This window comes from Corvus brachyrhynchos, unplaced genomic scaffold, assembly GCF_000691975.1.
Source record: "Corvus brachyrhynchos isolate BGI_N302 unplaced genomic scaffold, ASM69197v1 scaffold230, whole genome shotgun sequence".
Lineage (NCBI taxonomy): Eukaryota > Metazoa > Chordata > Aves > Passeriformes > Corvidae > Corvus > Corvus brachyrhynchos.
The window spans coordinates 1,106,980-1,129,436 of record NW_008235744.1 but is presented as its reverse complement, the minus strand read 5'-3'; the positions used below and the strand labels follow the sequence as shown (position 1 = coordinate 1,129,436).

The 22,457-nt window shown below is 36.0% G+C and overlaps 1 protein-coding gene and 1 long non-coding RNA gene across 5 annotated transcripts in view; one reads left to right on the top strand and one right to left on the bottom strand.

Annotated features, from left to right (window-relative positions):
• The window catches only part of LOC108444624, a 33,623-nt gene extending 14,499 nt beyond the window's left edge, over positions 1-19,124 (bottom strand). For both annotated transcript variants that reach the window (XR_001859262.1, XR_001859263.1), the window contains exons 1-2: positions 8,597-19,124; positions 5,677-5,783 (exon numbers count right to left, since the gene is read on the bottom strand). This is a non-coding gene — a long non-coding RNA (uncharacterized LOC108444624). The remainder of the gene's footprint in view (positions 1-5,676; positions 5,784-8,596) is intronic.
• The window catches only part of PDE7A (phosphodiesterase 7A), a 42,670-nt gene that overhangs the window by 7,183 nt on the left and 13,030 nt on the right, over positions 1-22,457 (top strand). For 2 of the 3 annotated variants that reach the window (XM_008644183.2, XM_017725810.1), the window contains 3 exons: positions 6,910-6,993; positions 19,131-19,282; positions 20,979-21,042. In XM_008644183.2, coding sequence (XP_008642405.1) covers positions 6,910-6,993; positions 19,131-19,282; positions 20,979-21,042 — 300 coding nt within the window. The remainder of the gene's footprint in view (positions 1-6,909; positions 6,994-19,130; positions 19,283-20,978; positions 21,043-22,457) is intronic. The other variant, XM_017725802.1, reaches the window with a different exon arrangement.

Genomic DNA, 22,457 nt, shown 5'->3' with positions numbered 1-22,457 from the left:
TAATTAAACTAATGTGTTTGGTAGAAGTAAAGTTTTCTAAGTGACTCATAATTGATCTTTCTGTGATGGAATTTGCCGCCTCTGTATGGTATTTTTCTAGTTAAAACTGCAGCTTAGAGAACACTTGTTTGAGAGTTACCACACACTCTTAAAAACTTCAATACTGGGGCTATGAAATGCGCGAGGTGTTCTTGAAATAGTGATATGATTTCAAACAATATTTTTCTCATTAATCCTAGAAGGCAACTTGAGAAGGGAAAGGGCGCTTGACAGGGTGGAGTAGTTCAGTCAACTTACTGACGGGTGCTTCCAGAGTAGCAAGGAGATAAAGGGTAAAGCCGAATTCAAACAAAAGAATGGTATTGGGAGGGAAAATCGTCCAGGGGAGGCCCTCTGTGATAGTGAGTGCACAGAAGGAGTTGAGGTCACTTGTTGGGAGGAGAAAGATGCAAAGCTCTTGCAGATCTGGCTGCCAGATTCAGTATTTCCCGCACCTCTTCTGGAGGCTGCTGGTGGTGCAGATGGCATGGGGACTGTGTATGTGCTCTAAGTCTGTTTCACTGCTAAATGATGCCACTTAATTTAAGCCATCTTGAGCTATGAATATGTGTTGAAATGGACTATGAATGCTTGCGTGATGTCTCACACAGCTCAATGAACACCAACAGCTACTCATTACAAATTCTTAACCATCTCCAACTAAATCAGCCAGAACATGTCTTTTTATGCCCCCAGTCTTTTCAGTTTAGTGGTATATTGTACATGTTAAAGTCCCCAGAAATTCATAGCTGCATTGTCTGTGAATTTAAAGTTGTAAGCTATATGCATGTGTGTATATGACTATGTAGTCCTAACCTACATATGTAGGAAGATATGGTCATGTATACATATAAATCCAATTTTGACTTAGCAGCTTCACTTTTTTTTTTTCCAATTATTTTGAATTTTTACATTTGTGAAGTTGTTAATACTGTAGCACTGACTGTCTACTGACAGAGCTTTGATCAGAGAATTTAATTACTTTGCGGATTTGTTAAGGGGCGAACAGAAGATGCTGGGTTCTAAATGTTTATTGAAAGAGCTGCTCAGGTTTTTTTTTGTTGTTGTTGTTGTAAATAGGTTTATTTTGTTTTCAAAAGTTAAAATGAAGGAGTTAGGCCCATCATTTCTGCAGAAGGATTTGTGATAATGCTCAAATAATTCTAGAGAGAAGCAAAACATGACCTCCTGTAGTTTTTAGTATATACATCTGAATGGAGAGAAAAATCTAATTTGTCTTGGAAATCTTCCACTATTCTTATAGGTAGAACTGGAAAATATTCAGAACATGATGTTAAGTAAATTAATTTTTCACTTGTACTCTCACTGGAATTAATTATTAAATAATGAGATTGGTGCTTGTTATGAATAGTATAACTCCTGCTGGCATAATTCATTCATGCTTTTCTGCTGTTCAGAAGCAGTAAATCGTTTAAAGGATTGACTTCTAACTTAGGTGGGGGAGGAGGGTATCAACAAGCAAACAAAAAATTGCTCACGGGAGGTTTGAATCATTATGTGATAAATGTGTATTATTTTCTCACTTAATAGAGATCACTTGGTTTTCCCAAATGTTATGTACACTATACTGTACAAGTTAGCAACTAGTTACATATTTATTATTTTTGTACTTGTAAATGGACTTTAAAAAAGACCAGCCTGAAAGCTGAACAGTTGGACTCATCGGTATGTAGAAACATTCATATCAGAGTAGATTCAAGGGTTAATATATTCCATTAGAATTTTTTGCAAGAAATGTGAAGCATTGCATTTCTTACAGTATTGTGAGAGTTTTGTTTTTGTTTTATTTATCTTAGTACACTTCAGCAGAATAAGCTATAAGGAATCTTCAGCTGTAACTTAATGGGAAGTTAGGCACAGTCACAAGAAGATTTGCCTTTTATTTGTTGGTTTTATTTCACACAGACTGTATCTACTAGCAAAATGTACCTTGATAAGGTGTTTATCTTAGCAAACCAAAAATACAAGGCTAAGAGTATCTACAATAACTCCCTCTGCCTTTGTGTAGTTGTGCTGGCCATGAAGTTGCTTCATTCAGTTTTTTCAGGCTGTTCCAATGGTAATCCAATGGAAATTCATTTACACCAAGTAAATAGGAATTCCTGTGGTATAGCAGTGTGTCCAGGTTCAATTTAAAAGATCCTATTTTATGGGTACACAAAAAAACCCCTAACTCCTAACTGCGTTCATCAGTGTGTCGATATAAACAAGCAGCATTGACGGTAGTGACTCATCTGTCATACCCCGTTCCCAAAATATACACTAAGCCACTCCCGAGTGGCTTATTTACTGTTTTAAAATATAGATACAGATGCAGCATTGTAGAATTTTTCTTTTAAGATCTTGGAAAGGCTAATACATCTGCATCACCTCAGCCACTTTTCTCAGCAACTACGAGGAATTCTCAAAATATCTTGTAAGTGCTTCTGTGTAATCTTGATACTTCCTTGATGTTCTCTTACTTCCTTTTCTGGTTTCTTTTTCTTGTTGCTTTATATTGACTAAGTTTTTCTTCTGTGCATGGGGTAGAAAGCGTGGGGCACTGACTGCTTGTATTGGTGAGCATGCACTTCTCAACTACAACTGAAGCATTTACCTTTCTTTAGAGGTCTTGATCACTTCAAATAGGAAACACTGGAGAAAAGCTACTGTGTAATGTAGGTGCATGCTCTTCTCTGGTAGGGGTTTTTATGTTGTATTGTTTGCTTTAATTCTGGCGCATTCAGCTGACCTGTCATCTGTTTCTCCAACAAATTTAATAGGAGTTATAATATATGAAGTTAGTAATTCTGTCTGAAAATCCTGCTCTTCACCACCTCATGGCTGACTTGAGTGCTTTACCTTGAGGTGGCTGTCATAATTCTGCTCCCAGCTGTCCTCCATGATCTCTGAGGTTTCTGCCCCTGCTCCGGATGGCCTCAGCTCCCCAAGCAGCTGCCGCATTGTTACTGTGCCATACTGCAGTGTTAGGGTAGCACCAAGTATGTGCTGTGTAACCCTAACGCCCAGGGATGTCAGCTGTGGTATTTCAGCTGCCTCGTAAGTATCAGAGCTGTCCTTGAGGTGTGAGTAGGAATCTGAGAGAGGGGCAGGAACAGGCAATCTGTTTCAAGGTAAGTTTTGTTACAGCCCTAATTTCTTTTCAGTTTTCAGTTGTAGCTGCAACACTTACATTCCTTACATTCCTTCTTCCATGATTTATTTAGTCTTCAGTTAAATTTCTGCCAGTATGATCTTTGTCTTAAAAGTGCAAGCAATCCTGATCATGCTGGACTATTCTGGAAAAAAGTGTAGCTAAATACTCAGCCATCAGATATTGTATCATTTTTGTGCCCAAAATAAGGTTTGGAAAGGAAGGCTTCACATTTTTTAAATCTTTCTCTTGTTTCTTTGGAATCACCAAAACTCTCAAAGAGGGAAAGATTGTTCCTGGAAGTCCAGTTTCATTAAGATGCTGGACTTAAATGTGTTCCCTTAAGGTAACATCGGAGTCTTTCCAGTGTGGCTAAAAGTGGCTCAAGAAGAGACGCTTCAGATAAAAGCTGTCAGTCAGCTTCCTGCCACTTCTGTGCCCTTCCCCAAGGAAATTTACCTATAAGCAGACTGTGGATGGTTTAAACAGATTTTGTAAGCATTTCTGTATGTTTGTAAAGGTCTAAATAAACAAAAACTATTCATAAGTTCTTTTGGTTTAGGTGTTGAATTTTAATATTTCAGCTACCATAATAATGATTATGAGGCTGGACTTCTGTTGCTGTTTGAAGGAATTATGTAACAGTGTCCTTTTGTTTGATAAACGTAATCTCAAATCGGAGATATCTGGTGCTTTTTTGTAAAGTTCCCTATGAAGATAAACATGTCTCTTCCTTAAAATTCTGCATAACTTCAGAGTCACAGGGTTGCAAAACACTTGTGCAGGATTTCCCAAGCAAATTGTTGTGAACGTGTTATGTTGTGTGAAAGTACAATGAAGTGGGTGCATTTGGGATCCATTAATCTTCTGCAGGTTACATTAACCAAACAGTGAATGCATAATGATGATCCAGTATTTCTGGATGTTTTGGAATTAACTATACATATGCACTAGAGATTAGTTTCACTGTGCTAATAGCACATTGTTTCATAATGTGCAGCCAGTTATTCCTTTTTCTGCTTCTACATATTTAGAAATTTCAGATGGATGTATGGTATCATCAAATTCCACCAATATTTTTTAAGCACATTTGTTGTCTGAAATCTTGAAAAATGCAGCAGCTTTGTACCATGATAATGGAGGCGGCTCTTCTGCCTTTGTTCTGGCACAAGAGAATTTTTCTAGTTTGTTTGCTGTAATAAATTCCAGTCCTGTAGAAGGGGTATATTTTTCCAGCATATACATTTTCTAGAATAATTCCAACTGAAAAAATCAATCCATTGTTGAGATACTGGTTTTTAAAAAAATAGCTTCTTCTACCATGATTTGGGAGAGGAAATTTTGTTCAATAACTATGTAATGAAAATATTTAGCTTCCCTTGCTGGGAATCTCTCATTTTATATGTATGAAAGTAAATACACTTATTTTAGCTTTATCTTATTACAGTTGCCTTTTCTTTAGTTTGCCATGTGCATTTTTAATATATGATTCCTTCTTTGGCTAAATATTCCTGTAAATAGATTCCTGTTCAAAATAATGTAGTTAGTTGCACTTCTTCATTTTACTTACAGACAGTTTTTATTGTTTTCCTCCCTAAAATTGTCAGCATCGCAGGCATTTCAAGGGCAACAGGGATAATATTATTCTGTCTATGCTGTTACACAAGGGTACTAATAAATGAAAAAGAACAAAGCAGAGAGAAATTTTCTGGACATTATTTATCAGATGAACCCACTTGCTTTGTTATTTGCAAAATTCCATGTTGGTCTTCAGGTATTTTTCTGTGAACTTTTCCTGTTCTTGACACTTGGAACAAATTGTTCACCAAAACCTAGTTATACACTGGCTGAAACTATTTGCTAATTTGTGCTGTGGTTTAGAAATTCTAAACGTAAAGACCTGCTTTGAAAACTAAAAATAAATCACAAAAGCTGTATCACCTTTTCTGTAAAAAATTAGCTCCACTAAAAAACCTCTTTCATTTTTCTTTTAATGTAGCTGGTGAACTTACTCACATAGGTGTAGCTATGCCTGATTACCCAGATAAATATGAGTGAAAGGTAATGAAAGTTGAATTTTCCTCCATGTAAACTGTTACTTTCACATACAGCTACTAATGCATTTGCCCCCTCTCTTCCAAAGTTTCCTCTCTTTTTCATTTTTATTAATTTATTTTGTAAATAAAATTCACCAGTTGCTTGTGCCTAACAGAAGAGTTCTACAATTTGCTGCCTCTGTATTGCCTGGAAGGAGACAAGTCTCTTGCACTCTGCTCAAATGAATGCTTGAAGCCCTTATAAGTAATATATTGTAAGTGGTCTGAAAAATAATACTTATAGATAGTAATTGGGTTGCTTTCCCTTGCAGCTCATTTAAGGTTTTTAGTTTTAAAAAAATAAAAGGATTAATAACTAAAAGGCAATACGCATTTAGTATGTTTTTACTGATCTGTAAACTTTAGGGGAGCCCTGGGCCTACTTACCCTTTTGTGGTGCTTGCAGCGTGCCTCACAAGGTAACATTCATGTAAAGTGCGTCACGTCACTGTAGATGTGTCAGTGTTTATAGATATGAATCTCTAGAAAGATACCTGTTAAGTATTAAAAGCATATTACTGAAGTGTGAGTCAGTACCTGTAGCTATTTTCTGACAAGTTCCCTGCTTCAGCATTACAGATTAGCAGGTTAGAAAAGAAAAAAAGGAAAAAAATGCTCTCAAGATGTCTGTGACTTGATGAAAATTAAATAGCTATATTTTTATTTAGTTCTTATAAACTCAGTCATAGTTAAACTCATTTTGTTAATTACTTACTTTGGTTTCATGTTAAAAGTGTTGTGTTTGAAGTGAGGAGAGTATGACACTTGAAGGATTTTCATCATTAGAAACCACAACATTTGCACATCTTAAATTTATCTTTGTTAGGGTTTGAGGAGGGAAACACTATTGCATTTGATCCTCGAAGATTTTTCCAAATTCGTAATTGCAAAAGGATTTTAAGTGAAAGCTTTTAATCCAGGTGAACTGCTTATATTAATACCTACAAATATCTAATGAAAGAATACTGATCAGCTTTCAGTTGGTAAAATGCATAAGTAGAAGTCAACTAGCATGCTTAAAAGATTCAGGTTGAAGCTAATTACAGTGCAAAATAGTTTGATAAAATTTTAATACTGAGTTTTGGTATTTTAATAGGCTCTTGTGTAATATTCAAACAGCTGAGCACAAGTAAGTAAATGCTAGTGGGAAAATATTATATAATATAAAACCATATTGTAACTAGCTTATTTGCTAAAAGCTGCCATTTCTAGAAGTTGAATCTTTTTTGTATTCTACAAAATGTTATCGTTGTATGTGTGTTACTAAGGAACAAATCAACTTTAATTGTTCTTGTTTTCTGTCACATTAAGGTGCATTTTTACCATACTGGTGTAGCAAGCTCTTCCCAATTTCATCTGAATGCTTATCACATGCTTCTGGCAACGTATGCTTAGGCAGGAGAGATTTTGACAAGAAAGCATGTGATTGCATGTTTAACAAGTCTTCAAACTTTGTTTTGAATTTCACCTTTAAAACAAAAAGCATTGAAGTAGGCCTATTGTTTGAATTACTCTCCTCCATTAAGTACATGAATCTTTACCCCCTCCAGGCTATGTTCATTTGCATTTTATCTCTGCCACTCTTCCACACTTTTATTTCACTCTTGACCCTGTTTCTAGGAGATGTGCGAGTAAGAAGTCGGGCAGGATTTGAAACAGAGAGAAGAGGTTCTCATCCATACATTGATTTCCGTATTTTTCACTGTAAGTATTTAAAAGCAGATAAATGACAAATAAACAAAGGCTTCCATCAATTTTAACTACTGAGCCTCTAAAATAAAGTTAGGAGCTCTTATAGCAAGACCATTTTTTTTATACTTAGGAAAATCTTTCGTTCTAGCTCATAGGATAAAATAGAAGAGGAAAATCTTCACTGCTAAATATTTTTTTAAAAAACTATAATTTTAAACTGATCGAACTTAGACCTGAATCAGTATGGAAATGAAGACTTATCTTCTAAACAGCTACTGATGTGTGTGCTGTGTGCTTACTTGGCACACACAATCGGTTGAGGAGAATACTTTTCTATTTTTATAAAGCAGTAGAAAGGCCCTGTCCCGGATGATGCTTGAACAGTATTACAGTAATATCAATATTCGTGACCTTATCATAATGAATTACATCTACTCAAATGTATAGCTAGGACTTAAATTTTTGGACATAGACAAATAAATAAAGATTAAAATGTTAGTAGAAAACAGCAGCCTAAATTTTTTTGATAACGTGTTTGAGGAATCATTTCTTTTTGGAAGTGTTACAAGAATAATATTTTCGTAGAGAAAAAAGTAGAATTTTCCATCTATATTGTTACAACTAAATTTGACAGTAGTTGTGGTAATATAAAGTTTCAATAACCACCAAAACAATATGCAGCAAAAGTGCAGGGGATTTGAGTCTTAATTAAATTATGCCAATGATGAATGTATTAAGTGTCATAAAGGATCTATACCAACATTGTATCAGCACAATTCCAAGTATTCTGAATGCAATGGAGAGATTTAGTAAAGCTGATTTCATGGTAGTAAGTGTGGTTGTTGTAATTACCTTATTAATGAAAATGAGTGGCAGAAGCTGGTCTTATGCTCTGATCTTAACTGAAGTTACTCTTTTTAAAAGGAGATCATACCTAAAACTCTTAAACTCTTAGTTTCGTTCAAAAGTTTCATAAAAATAGGTGAGAAAACAAAGTTTGAAGAGTGTGCTATGTAGATTTTTTTCAATAAAGAGGATAAGAGTTTCATCTCAAGTCCCGACTGAGTATAATAAATTCTCTGTAGAAATAGCATGCAATTTATGAAGTGCGTAACTGTGTCTTTTTGTGTATATATATGTGGCATTTCATGCTGATGTGGGAAAATACTAACAGAAGTATTAAAACAACTACCTGTTAAAAGGCAGTCAATGTATGATATTATTGCTGTTGTCAAATTAACTATTTTCTATGGTCCTCATCACACTGTTTCTTTCCATCCTGATGATTGTGCATCAGGCAGATCATGACTAATCAGGAAAAGGACTTTCACACCCTTTCTCCTTGCCCCTACTTGTTCAGACACAGCCACCAGCTTTTAGCAACATGACCTGTGGTGTCTGATGACAGCAAAAATGTTGCTAGGAGGCCCAGAAAATTCTTGTCTTTTAACTTCCCTCTGTCAGCTGCTTTGCACCTCATATGAGACGGCAAGTAGAGAGAAGTTGCAGGAATCAGACTTGACCTAATTTTTAGGATATTCTCCCTGGCCTCTCCTGGTTACTTCAGAAGGAGTTGATTTTGCCACATAGAGCTACACGACCGAAAAATACTCACCTGTATGAGTAATAGCACGTGAGAGGAGTCGGTCAGCTCTTCTTTCCTTGGGGCAAATACTGAACTGGAAAGGGTGTCTTCTGCAGCTGAAGCAGACGAAACCATCTAAATGTTGCCTTTTTTTTCCCCCCCATCACAGCTGTATCCTGAACATCAGTAATGCATGGACATGCTTCCTCCTTTGTGTTTGTATCGTTGCACTGTAACTTTTTTCTATTATCCACTAGCTTTATTCTGTGGTTCTAAACATTTTGCAGTGATCATTGCTTGTGTGTTTTGCAGATGACTTACACAGTGGCTGTCAGTCCTGAAGCATTATTTGCTGTTTTGTGTTTTGCTTAGCTAACTTTGGTTGTTCAGCATTTTCTTCTTCTGTCAATGATGTTTTGAGAAGAAGTTGAATGTCTTTCAGGAGGTTTAGCTAATAATATGCTGACCAGTCTCTTTTCTAATATTTTATTGATAGGCTCTTGACCCAGTATTTTACTGGTACGTTGGAAGAGTACTGAATTTGAAATGCATTACTTTTCTTCATAACACTATTTTAACTTGCAACTTCAGCTAGTGTTGCTGAAGAAAAGTTTGTCAGCACTTACTTCTAAAGATCACTTCTGTACCTTCTTAGGCATTATAGGCTCAGCATCTGTACCTTCATTCCAGAATTCTGTAATTGAGACATGAATATTCAAGTTTCTAACCTGTCTAGAAGTATTCTCAACAGTAACTGTTAGGAAATTTGATTTTAGGAAGATGATCGGAAAAATATTGTTGTTAGAGACAGTGGAATGGGAGTCATATCTGAGGATTATTAAATGTAGGATTTGACTGATGATCAAAGTAACTTTGCTGGGTGGTAGTTTTCCTTCTGCGTTATATTCCAGAAGTCACTTTTTTATAGGTAATTGCAGGAACTACCAAGAGGAATAGCTTAATAAACAAATTTTTGTTTCAACAAGACTGCTTCCTGGTGAGTGGGGAAAGTCAGGATTATATTCTTCTTGGTGGTTGGCAGTTGGTTCATGCTGAGTCATCAATTTGTAGTTTTGCTGTTTACTGTGTGACTGTTGGTTACTCCTGTGTGGGACCATGGGCATAAACTCAAGATAGCGTCTCAGATCCACCATTTCTGGAAAGGAGAGAGTAGCCACACAACTTTCTTCCTCTGAATTCACTGTTGCACAGTAAAATGCATAGACGGTAATGTTTTACTGAATGAACTGTAGAACACTGGGTCTGCTTTTCACTCCATGGGAAACAAGAGTGGAGTTTTGCAGTTTGCTGTAAGAATGCAGCATGTACTGTTTCGTTTTCAGGGAAGTTATGGAAAAAAGTGATTGCAGTGGTTACAATCACTGTCTTCTGGTTTACAAATAGGCTACAGTTTACACAAATACTTTAAAATTTTCTTTACATTACTTGAGACACCACAGACAGTAATTCAGTCTTCAATGTCAGAATATGTTGATACAAGCTAATGTGAAACAAAATCTTTGGTAGAAGAATTAGTGAATGACAGGATAAAAATATTCCCTTTTTCATAAATAGCAAGCCAGCAATAAAATTTTAGGTTTTGTTTTCTTGCTATTGAGAGGTTGTCAGTAACGTCTATTTTTTAATATATGTATGTATATACACACACACAAATACACTTAAGAAATTTTGATTGTTTGAGGTGTTTCTAGCATGCAGAAACAAAAGCATATATAATGTGCCCTAATCACTCACTGTTTCACCTGAAAAAAAACCAAAGCAGTGAGTGTGCACAATGATATGTATAGTATGTTATAGTGAGGAAGTGAAGCCAAAATGAATAAAGATCAAATGAATAATTAAGATAACAGAAAAAATATTGAGAAGTGTCTTATGCAGATACAGCTGAAATTAATACTTTTAAGCTTCCCTTTTAGGAAAGGGTTGTTGGATATAGTCTAGAAGAACCAGACAGAAAAATGAATACTTTGGTTTTGCAGAGAAGAAACATGTTTTTCTTCTTGCTCTTCCTGTTGTGCCTGGCCCAGAATAAGTAAGATCTTGTCAAAAGGTTTTCACAATTCTCTCATGCCAGTCTCATCTGAGCATGCTTCTATGGGGAGATGATGATATTGCCATCATATGGGGCTCTGTTTCATGTTTTATAGATAATCAAATCTGTCACATCTGTGAGTTAAAATATCTTAGAAGATGGGATTTTGAGTTAATCAGTATGTGTTTGGTAACATTCAAGAATGCTCAATTTTGAAGAAAATAGTTGCTTGCATACAGTATAATGCTTCACATAGGAGAAAAAACAATGTGATGGAAACTTAAGACTTCCCTGAGACTTAAATGGTTCTTCTCCTTAGCTGTATATGGAGCCTTTGTAGGGGGGAATGGAAAGAAAGGGATATTTTTATAGGTGATGGCTAAATCTAATTCTCTTTCTTGAGAGTGCAAATACGTGATGAAATTCCACTTTATTATACAACCTTCAGACTGTTTAATTGGAAATTACACTTTGTGGAACATATTATAAACTATTCTGAGATCTGGCAAAAATGTCAGCATATACTGTTTGCAATGATGTTTTTAAATTTCCAGTTCCTAGCTCACAAACCATTGGCAAAGGTTTATTCACTTGAACAGTGAGTTTAGACTTCCTTTGGCTGAGAGGCCAGAATTCAAAGAAGAGACGAGTGCAAATCCAAACTGATTGCCTGAAACAATTTGAAAAATCCTTGTGTTGCAGCAGCTAATAATGCTTTTGATGATACCTTCTAGAGATTGAGATAAAATAAGCATAGTCCAGATGAATTTCAATGCCTTTTTTGTTTCAAGAAAATAGAGGAATTATCTATTTGGTTATGTTTAATGGTAATTGTTTGTCTTGTTCAGCAATCTACTGTGAAGAAGGACGAGTTTCACAATCAATAAAGTAATGCAAGAAGATTTCTGTGTGATCATAGCTTGAAGTATTTGTTTTCTTTTGAAAACACCATCACTGAGGAGTAAAAAGCTTGTACCTAAGAGATTTCTTCAAAAGCTGCCTTTCTGTGAATGATGCAATTCTGAAATTGTCTTCTAATTATTCACAATCCAGATTACTCAAATAAATTGTGTTCCACAATGTGAGAGAAATTTTGACTTTGATTTAGTTTGGAGAATGCAGTCACAGAAGGGGAAATCATAGAAAATGTTCTAAATTTACAGCTGTATTGGCCAAATGGAAAGAGTAAGCTTGGTTAAGGAAGATTTGAGGATAAAAAGTGCCAATTGAGAATACAGAGCAGGTTTGTTTTTTTCTTTTGTTATTCTAGATGTTTGTTTTACCTATAGTTTCTTCTTCCCAAGCTACTGTAAAACAGTGTGATGTGCATGGAGTCCTGCACACGTACAGCACACGTACAGCACACTCTGTGTTTCATTGCTGGCATAAGTTTGACCATGGAAGAAGACAGAGATACTTTCTATTTTCTTTTATTTTCTTTTGAACTTCTTCGATGTGTTCCTTCTCCAAGTACATTATTTGGAAAGGCTTTTTTTTTTTTTTTTAATGCTGGACAGTTGGGTAGAAAATATGTGAGAGTTCTTTTGTTTTCATCTCTGCTGCCAGTTTGACTTTGTGTTGATGGTCACATATACTGGTAAAGGAAATGCTTTTTCTGTTAACCAATATGGGTTACTTTTCAATTCTTTTATTTCTGGTGATGAAAAATAGACAAAAAAGATGAGTTGAGGGTTCTGTCATTCCTTTACTGTAGGAGCGAAGATTTCTAGGACACAGAAGAAAGGTGGGTTTTTCTGGGAAGACAGCAAGAAAATGATTTGGTGACGGTCTGGAATATATTATCCTTTTGGGAAAAGAGTTGAACCATTGTGTCGTGTTCTGTAGGAGCATCAGTACCTTGATTAACATGGCATAACCCATTTTGTAAAGGCTATGTTTGTATATATTTTGTATATTTGTGTTCTGATGATATTCCTCTAAATATTTAGCTTCAGTGAGGTATCTTAGTTCACAGTATGCTGTTGTGAACTGCAGATTTGCCTTGCCCAGTGAGTGGATTCAGGTTAAAAAAACCCCAAAAACACAACTGGGCTTATGAATCAGCAAATTGATACAGAAAGACTGCCTTGTATGTAGTTTCCTAGTCCTGAGATTATTGCAAAATGTTACTCATTCCAGCACAGGAATGACATTGTTTAATTCACTTAATTTTGTGTCTTTCCTGAGGTGTTTACAGAAATACTAAGATGAGCCAAAATTCAAAAGATAAATCAGTAATATCCAACTTTTCATGATTTTTTTTTTACACTTCTGCTGCTGTGCAGTGACTTACAGTGCCATTGGAGAATTGGCACTTCATACCGAAGTAGTCTAATCCCTTCACTTTGAGTAATTTCTCTCAAATCAGCTCTGCTTTGAGCAGAGAATTGGACTAAAGGACTTTCAGAAGTCTCTTCTGTCCCTTCCCACCTAAATTATTCCGTGGTTCTCTGGCTCTGTGCTTTGCTGAGGCAGTGAGATCCTTTCATTCTGTAAGATCGTTCCAGAAAGAAGTTATCTTTGGTGGTGGTGATGCCTAGCACTTCCCCTCCATCAGGAAGCATCTGTTGAAAACCCCTAGAGTTTTTAATAAAGTTGTGGTACTACTAGAGTTTCATGAAACCTAATTTTTTTTTTCTGATTCCTCAGTCAGAAGACACTTGCAACGCTATGTTTATTTCATTAATCGTTAACCCACAGCATATTTTCCAGCACTCATTATTATTTGGAAAAGGTTTATGAATGTGTATAGATATGGTTATATATTGTAAATTAAAATCAAAACAGTATGGCTTAATATTTTTTTTAAGCAGGAGTGTAGTGCCTTACAACAATGCTAAACAGGGCTTCTAAGTGGTTCTAAGGAAGACAGGAAGTATAATGAGATAATTTAGACCCCAATAGTCTAAATCAGTGTTTTTATGTACCTTTAAAATCCTTACTAAGACTGTATATTCCAAATGAAATCATAGTTTTATATAAGACTTGAGTACTGAATGTCGTAAAAATATTTTAAAATTCAAATCATGAGTAGTAAACATACAGGAGAGTTCAATAGCAGGACTTAATTAAAACAAAAATGTTCAAGGATCTAATATAGTACATTTCTTAATGGTTTGATGGGAATATATGTGAAATTAGAATGCTTATGGGTCCCTCTAGTGGTGTGAAATGCTAGATAATACTTTCAGATTATTCATAAATTGAAAATTATTTGTGTCCTGGAAAGATGCATCTTTAGAAAGGTGCTTCCCTAGAAAGATGGTTATAATTGGCATGTGAAATGTAATATTTCTTTCCAACAAATATTTACAGGTAGTGGAAAATTTCAGATGATATGTCAGGTTTAATGGTAGTATGTGCTATATAAAAATGGTAGATGTGCAGTTGGGTTAATATGGAAAACTTGTGAGAGATCACTTCCATTAAAAGAAGATAATTCCTTCATATTTTTGGGGAAAAAGCCTCCTCTGGTGGGCCTGTGCACCTCAAAGTTCAGGTTTTACATTCGAACATAAGAAGGATCCATTGTCTCAAATACCTTTTTTTAAAAAAATTTAGAGTGGCAGTGATACCCAAGATCCTCAGTTATGCTCTTTCCATTGGTATGTAGCAAAACTCAGGGCTTTTTGTCATGGATAATTTTCTATTTGCCTTTTGGGCAGTAGCAAGGAAGAAATGGAGGTAGAGTTCTTAATGCTGCAAGCCTTGTTTTGACCAGATTTCCATCAGAGGGTGTAAGTCTATCTTTGCATTATAGGAAAATTGAAGTATATTGCTAGGATTTAAGGTTTCCATTAATAACTAAACCATCATATTTGTCATTCTTTCTTTTGTGGACTGTCCTTACTACAAAAGATACAAAAATTTTGAGAGTAAATTCATCAGTATTTTGTGATCTTTTAAGTGATTATCACTTGCCTTTACTTACTTTGTATTTTTATATTGGCATGAGAAAAACAAATTTTTAATACCCCTGTGAAATGTTCTAAAACTTTTTTTTAGGTTTTGGTGAAGTTAAAAGATTGGGAGTGGGAAGAGAGATTAAAATTAGCGTCTCGGAATACAGATGAAATCTGTTACATGAAGGCGACTTGTGTTATTTTATTGCTATATATGCATCACATTAGCAAAATAACTGATATTAGTAACCAGAATTACTTCTTTTTCTTTGTTTTAGAGAAAGGAATTTTTTATTACACCAGCATCTCAGTTAATATGCTTAGAAACTAGAATATAACCATTTTAGTCAAACAAACAGAGTCCCGAAACCTTGGATTGATACTTTGGATGATAACTCTAGTTTACAAAGGAATGGGAAGAAGAATGTCACAGGACAGCTGTGTTGAGTAGGCTTAAAGGCCTGCTGGTTTGCCTTCTGGTTCCTCACATCGAAAGCACTTCCCAGTGCTGTAGTGTCCTTCTTAACATGCCCATCCTCCCAACTTTGCTTTCATTCATTCAGTTTGCAAGGCTGTAAATGTCATATTTATTTTGTCATTCTAATTTGTCCTTAAACTGTTGTTGAGAGCAAATGGTCAGTATTGGATATTAGAAGGGCATTTAGCACACTGAAGGCTCCAAATGAATGGAAAAATGTTTGGGCTGGAGGAGAGATGTTTTTGCAACATGCTTATTCATGAGCAAATGCAGTGCACTCTTTCATTCTTCACTCTCTTCTTTCCGTGATCTATACATTACTGAACCTTGGTTTGGTAGGGTTTCTGAAATTAGTATCTCGATTCATGACTCATGATAGAAGAGGGAAGGCTGTCATTCTCATATTAATCATGCATCTAAAGGGAATGAATGTGCCAAGAGGGAAATGCCAAGTTTCTGTTGCACAACTGTATCATTCATTTTACCAATCTTTTCCATGAATTGGCCTTAGCTGGTCTGCCAGAACCACAAAGCTCTTGTTTTTTTTATCCTTAATAATAATTTAACTGTGAGGAAAAGGAAAAGGCAGGCACAGTAGCTATCAGTGTTCCTGCAGCTGAAGAATGTATCTTCCCCTCATCCCCTTCCTTGAAAGCCAGCTATTTTCTGTTTCAGCCTCCCGTTTAAATTAATAACCTGTCAAACCTCTGCATCTGACTTGCCTATTCTGAATTGTCCTGGGGTAAATGTTTAACTGTTGAAGAGAGAAAGTCACTTTTTGGGTTGGTGTAGTCCCCTGAATCAGGTGCTCTGGAGCTGCAGAGGGATGGCAAGGCTCAAGATCTCTTTTCACATTTGGAGGTTACTCTGATCATTTCATATCTAAAGGATAAAGACATTTATTTAGTCAAGGTGTTATTACCTAGCTTGGGCTATCCATGTGCAATAACTAATAGCTCAAACAGAAGCGCGAAGCCTGGCCCGTGGGGAGGAGCAGCCTCAGGCACCAGCACAGGCAGGGCACAACCATCTGGAAAGTGGCTTGGCAGAAAAGGAACTGGGCCTCCTGGTGGGCACCAAGTTAAACATGAGCCAGCCTTATCCCCTTTCTGCAGAGAAAGCAAATGGTATCCTGGGCTGCATTAGGAGCACTGTTGCCAACAGGTTGAGAGGGGTGATCCTGCTCCTATGTGCAGCACTGGAGAGGCCTCACCTGGACTCCCAGTCTGGGCTCCCCAGTAAAAGAGAACATGGACATACCAGAGAGAGTCCAGTAAAGGGTGAGGAAGATCAGAGGCAACGGGCACAAACTGAAACATGGGTGGTTCCTTCTGAACATCAAGAAATACATTTGCTCTGTGAGGGTGGGTGACCAAGTGTTGGCACAGGGTGCTCAGAGAGGCTGTGGAGTCTCCATCCTTGGATATACGCAAAAGCCTCTGGGACATGGTTCTGGGCAATGTGGTCTAGGTGGCTCTGCTTGAGCAGAAGAGTTTGACCAGATGAACCCCCTCTGGTTTCTTAATTCACCTGTTTTGTGATTCTGTAATAAGCAGCACTGCTGCTAGGAATAATGTAGGTTTTGCTTTTTTATTTTAATGAGGGGTAGAAAAAGTAGGATTAATATGTAATAATAGTGGTTTATGAGCTGTGCAAATTGGTGATAATTTAGAGAGTTTAAGCAGATTTGTAAGATAAGTGTCAATAGCTATTGTGAAGAGTAATGATGGTTCAGCTTCACAGAAAACCAAGTAACTAATTTGCCTTTGTACCTCTATTATCAGAAAAAATCCTGAAGCAAGAACATGTGCAAGCCCTCCTAAATGACTTATGAATACAAGTATAGGTGCAACACAGGCCTATACTGCCAAATTATTGCATTTCTGTGTTCTGTTGTGTACTTTGCTGTCAGAAGGTGCTGTTTTACTTGTAGTACCTACATCATACTGTTCTGTCCAAGATTAATGGGGGGGGTACCTGTGACGGTGAAACTTAATTTGTAGCATGACAACAAAAACAGGTTTTTGTTAACTATAGATCTGTAGAAGAATACTTGAGAACAAGAAAATTATCTATGCTTCCAGAAAAGTGCTAATTTTTCCTACTTTAAATATTTTGTTTTATTGAGATTTAGTGAAGTTCCTGGCTTTGTATGTGACTTTGTCGATACTTTAGATCATTTTATGACCTAAATATACCATTTTAATTTATTTTCAACCTAATAATTTCTGTTTTGAAATTTGGATCTTAAGGGACTGGATCAAGGTTGAGGGGGAGAAACTTCTTACCTGTAGCATACACTGCATTAGCAGCAGCAGCTGTATTGCTCCCTGCTTCTCTGTTCTGCAGGTTGGCAGTGCTCAAGACTGTAACCTCATGGTAACAAATGTGCTTAGAAATATTGGTAGAGTAATGCAGCATGACAGAATCTATTTATTTGCCTGCTGTACACATGAACGTTGCTTCACAAGCAACCTTTATCATATGTAGTACTTTTGTTTGCTTAACTGGGATATATTGCAGGTATCAGTGTCTTCAGAGGAAGAGCCCTTGGCCTTGAGAATGATAGCTTGAAGAAGGATACTTCATGTGAAGATGTCTGTGTTAGCCCAGAACTTCAGTGTCTTGATGAAGTGTTTGAGGCATGTCTGAAAGAACATTCAGTTGTGTCAGTTCAATCTCTGTTAGCACAGACAGTTGATAGGGAATGGTGCTGTGTTTGATTAGATACTGTATGATCATGCCGCTGTCAGCTCTATTTAGAGGTGTTTCATTAATATGGTTTGGGAATTAATATATTAATTTATACATTAATGTATTAATGAGCTAGCATAGAAAAGAAAGTAAATTGGAACTTCTGCAGGGAGAAGAATATAAATGGATAAAGATTTATCTTATGTAGAATTAAGCTGCTGTCACTAGAAATCACTGAGGCTTTTAGTAGAGATTGTCAATAAGGCTACACCTTCCCCTGCACAACGTTTTAGACTGACTTTAAAGAACAAAAGTTATAACTCCTGACTTCACCAGCTTTTAATATGCCTTGTTCTTGGAAGGACACAAGATCTATACTACAGAGTTGGGATCATGTTGGTTTTGATGATCTGCATTTTTGAAAAAGAGGATGTTGTCATTGACTTAATACAATTGCACTTAATACATCTTTTTTTTTTAGTTTTATTTTTTAACATGAGTCATTTCAGGCAGGATGAGTGAATATCAAGATCATTGGCTTTCTGTTGGTTATATAAAACTGTTAATTGGGGGCACTGTTGAGAAGAAAGTAAAGGCCAAATTTGGCCTAATGTATTTCAAAATGAGACTATCTGGCTTGCTGCAAAGGAACTGTAGCTGTGTGTAGTTCGATGTTGGGGTTTCTAAAACACTTCAGGCATATCAAGTGGAATTGGACATAAACTAGTATCAGTCCTTTGTATAAATCAGTTAAGCTAATAAAAGTAAAGCAAAATATTTGGATTAATCTTTGTAAGGAGGCTGAAATAATTTTCTGTTGTGTTTTCACCATACTGGGAAACAGAATTAGATATGCTGTGAACGTAAATGTCATACTTGTTTGGCAGAAGAGTATAGTTATTTGCAAAAGCACCCAAATTACTTGTGTGTGTTTCAAACTTTGGCATAGTAAAGAGATTTTCTGAGCTCTAAACTATAAAAGTAATATGTACTTGCTCAAAGCCTACTTGTATCTCCTGTATTAACACTCAGTTTCTGATACTCTCTTGCTGGTGTACATATCATCTTAGGTGATTTGTTAGGGACATGGATTGGATGTGTATACATGAGAGCAGTTTTCCAAAAATAATTTGTTTGCAGCACTGTGTGTGTTTTTAAACAATATCCATAATATTTTTGTCCTTTCAATAAGAGTTCCTTAAAAAGATAAGTTGCAGCTATCACTTAAGTATTTGTTTTTCTTCACAGGATGCTTACACAGAACATATTTTTTCTAAGCCATGGCTCTGTATTTATTATTAATAAAAATATCTGTATTTGTGCTGAAATGTTTGATACTCAAAAAAATTGGATTATCTTTATACCAAACTTCCCTGAGCACTTGTCTTTTTGATAAAGGTTTTTTAGAGAGAGTGTTTATTTTCTTGTTTTTTGTAGCAAATTCTGAAATCGAGGTCTCTGTGTCTGCAAGAAATGTGAGAAGGTTGCTTAGTTTCCAGCGATACCTGAGATCTTCCCGTTTTTTCCGTGGTATCACTGTTCCAAATTCTTCAAACATTTTAGATGATGATTATAATGGACAAGCAAAGGTTGGTTGCTTGATTTTTATTTTTGTAAAGTATGTTTTTTAAAATGCTTGCTAGTATATATATAACTATATCACATTCTAAAAGTGCAACCAAATACAAATTTTAAGCATGTTTTTTTATGTATGTGTGTATGTATTTGTGTGTTTATATGTGTGTGTATATATATATGTATGTATCTATTGTTATGAAATCCAGACAAAACTACACGATTTGTAGCTAACTCTTCTACTGCCCACAGTTTTACTTGGATGATTTTTTTGTGTGTGTGTGTTTGTTTGTTTGGGTTTTTTGATTTTGTTTGTTTGTTTGTTGGTTTTGGTTTTTTTTGGGATTGGGTTTGTTTGTTTGGGTTTTTTTGTTGGTTTTTTTTTGGTTGGTTGGTTTTGGTGTTTTTTTTTTTTTTAATAACTGGTGAATTAAGGATGCCTTGAATAATTGAAGAAAAAAATGAAGAAAGGAAAATGTATCTGAATTTAAGAAATGTAATGGAGCAATTTGGACAACTATTCCCTTTCATTTTTAGGCTAACCTCACTAGTGAACAACTGGAAGAATGACTGCCTAAACTCAATAAAGTGCAGTAAATGGATTTCTCAGGACACGCTTATGCCAAACTGACTTTTTCTTTGGTAGGCAATTCTTCTAGACAAGAAAAGTGATAGCTTCAGGTACTGGGAAGAGAGGTGATGCTAAGGGAGCAGCTACCTGCTGTATTTACAACAGAGGATGGATAGTGCTGGAGGGGACTGAGCAGGCAAAGATTATTCAGGTTATTCAAGATCCCAAAGGCTGTGTCACTGCATCTAGTGCTTTTTTGTCATCTGACACAGAAAAAGAACATACTTATAATACAGTGGATGTATCCATGCTGAATATGATCAGGCTGTGGTGTAGAAGAAATCTGATAACCTGGAGGATGGATCTTTAAAATGTACATCTAATTTAATTGTGAAAGGTGTTGTTAATGCTCTTGTTTCTTCTGATAGCAGAGTTTTAGCAGCTGGTAGAGAAAAGCTAGAATATATAACTGGATCACAAAACAGCTCTACCAATCTAATGAGAATAAGAGAAGGCAGGAATCTGTTACAAAATGTACTGGTAGGAGAAGCAAAGATTGGGACTGCTCAGCTCTGGTGAGGCCTCATGTACCATTTGCTGTTCTTGCGCATCCCTGTTGCAGGAAGAGCAGTTGATGTGGAGCAGCTGTGATGAAGATGGGCTAGTGAAAAGTCAAAAGCCAGGTTCTTAAATTAAAATGCTCATACAATGGCTCAAATATCTAGTGAATCATCTAGATAGTGTTCTATAAGCAGGGGAAAGAGAGAAAGCAAGGCAAAAGACTACACAGACATTAATTCGCTCATCTGAATGTACTGTCATTCTGCCATACTATTTCTGATTTGAACCTAATTGTTTTAAATTGTCTTTTGAGAAATTGCCTAAAGGTTGAAAGGAGAATCTGCAACCAGTTCTGTCAAGGCACTTCTTGTTTGGTTTTTTCCCTCCAGTCTTTTTATTTGTAAATGTGTGACTTTTTTCAGTTACCAGACAAATTTAATTATTCTTTTACTACTATTTTTTTGTATGTAGAAATTCTAAAGGCTTGATCTGTCTCTGAAATCTTAAATACTCCTCCGAGCTACAGGAAGATAGGTATATACTGATTAAAAAATGACAGCTTTTGTGTTTCTTTTCAGTGTATGCTGGAGAAGGTTGGAAACTGGAATTTTGATATTTTTCTTTTTGATAGACTGACAAATGGTGAGTTTACTTTTAGTATCTCATTTGTGTTTTATCTTCTAGCATAACTTAACTATTGCACTTAAGTTGCAGTATGTGATTGCTTGTTCACTAAAAAGCACAGATTTCATCAGGTAGTACTTTTTGATTTAATAGTCTTTAATCTGAGTCCTAGTTTGCCTGGTCACTTCATTAAAATAATGGTACTGTCAGTACTGATAATAATAATTGATTTGTAGAAGAGGTCCTTCATGTACTTTATAGGTTGCTGTTCTCTCTTAGTAATTTATAGTAGTAATTTGATACAAATTAACAAATAATTTTACGATCTGGACTTTTTTTTTTTTTTCAATTATGGGGTGCTGGTAATTTTTAAGTTTGTGTCCAGAAGGTCATTTATATTGAAAAAGTATTTTTCTGATAAATTTAATGTTAGAGAGAATAGTTTCATTTCTTTACAGTGCCATAAGAGGCATGTTGGTGTGAATGCATTATAATTATGACATAGAATACCTGGAGAATTGGGAGTTGAGCAGAGGGAAGCTGCTGTACACATAGCTTGCACAACATAGAAAAATGAAGAGAACATTATGGTGACTTTTGTGTGCCCATTACAAACAGCAGTAGGAACTACAGAAGTAGTTAAAAAAAACCCCTAGGTATTGTTAATTTGTAGGCAGAAAAGAGATCTGTAAACGTGCTGGGAAGGAGGAGGGAGGACTGCTGCAGTGGGTAGGGTGAAGTTTTGCATTATAATCTCAGCAATGGCAGCTGGGTTTTGAACAGAATGGAAGAAGGAGATGAGCAAGTCCAACATCATGGTGACATTTGTGCCAGTGTGGGAAGAGAATGGAGGGCAGATCTCGCAGGTTTTGCAGCAGTCATGTGGAGTAGGTAGCAGAGTTGCAATTAAAGTTGCCAGAAGAAGAAATTAAGTTCAAGGAGGAGAATGTGGCACCAGAAGATCCTTTTCTCTTCTGTTTTATTGAAGGGGTGTTTGGCTTAACCAAATGTAAAAGTAGTAACCTCACAGTTTATATTTAACACAGAAAATGGGTAGAAGAAAAATGAAAATAGCAAGGACTTGTAAAAATAGAATGCTTATATAGCTAATGATAAACTTTACATAACTGAATGAGAAAAAGCTGTGTGTACAAGTGAACATGTATGTATAGCTTCTTTTGGATTAATTTATCAAATGGGAGAAATCTGAAGTTGTCCTTCTTGTAAGAGCCCTCCCTACCTTTTGTTTGTGCTTTTTTCAAATACATTTAAGGTACTACCAGAAGAACATCTCTTGAGGAAGGCTTACGATACCACCATCCATTTTGCATCCTAATTAAATCATTTTAGGAGGACATTTTGATCAGGCAGCCTTGTTCTTTACAGCTTGTAAAGGCAGAATGCTGTATATAAAACCCTGCTGGATGAACTGT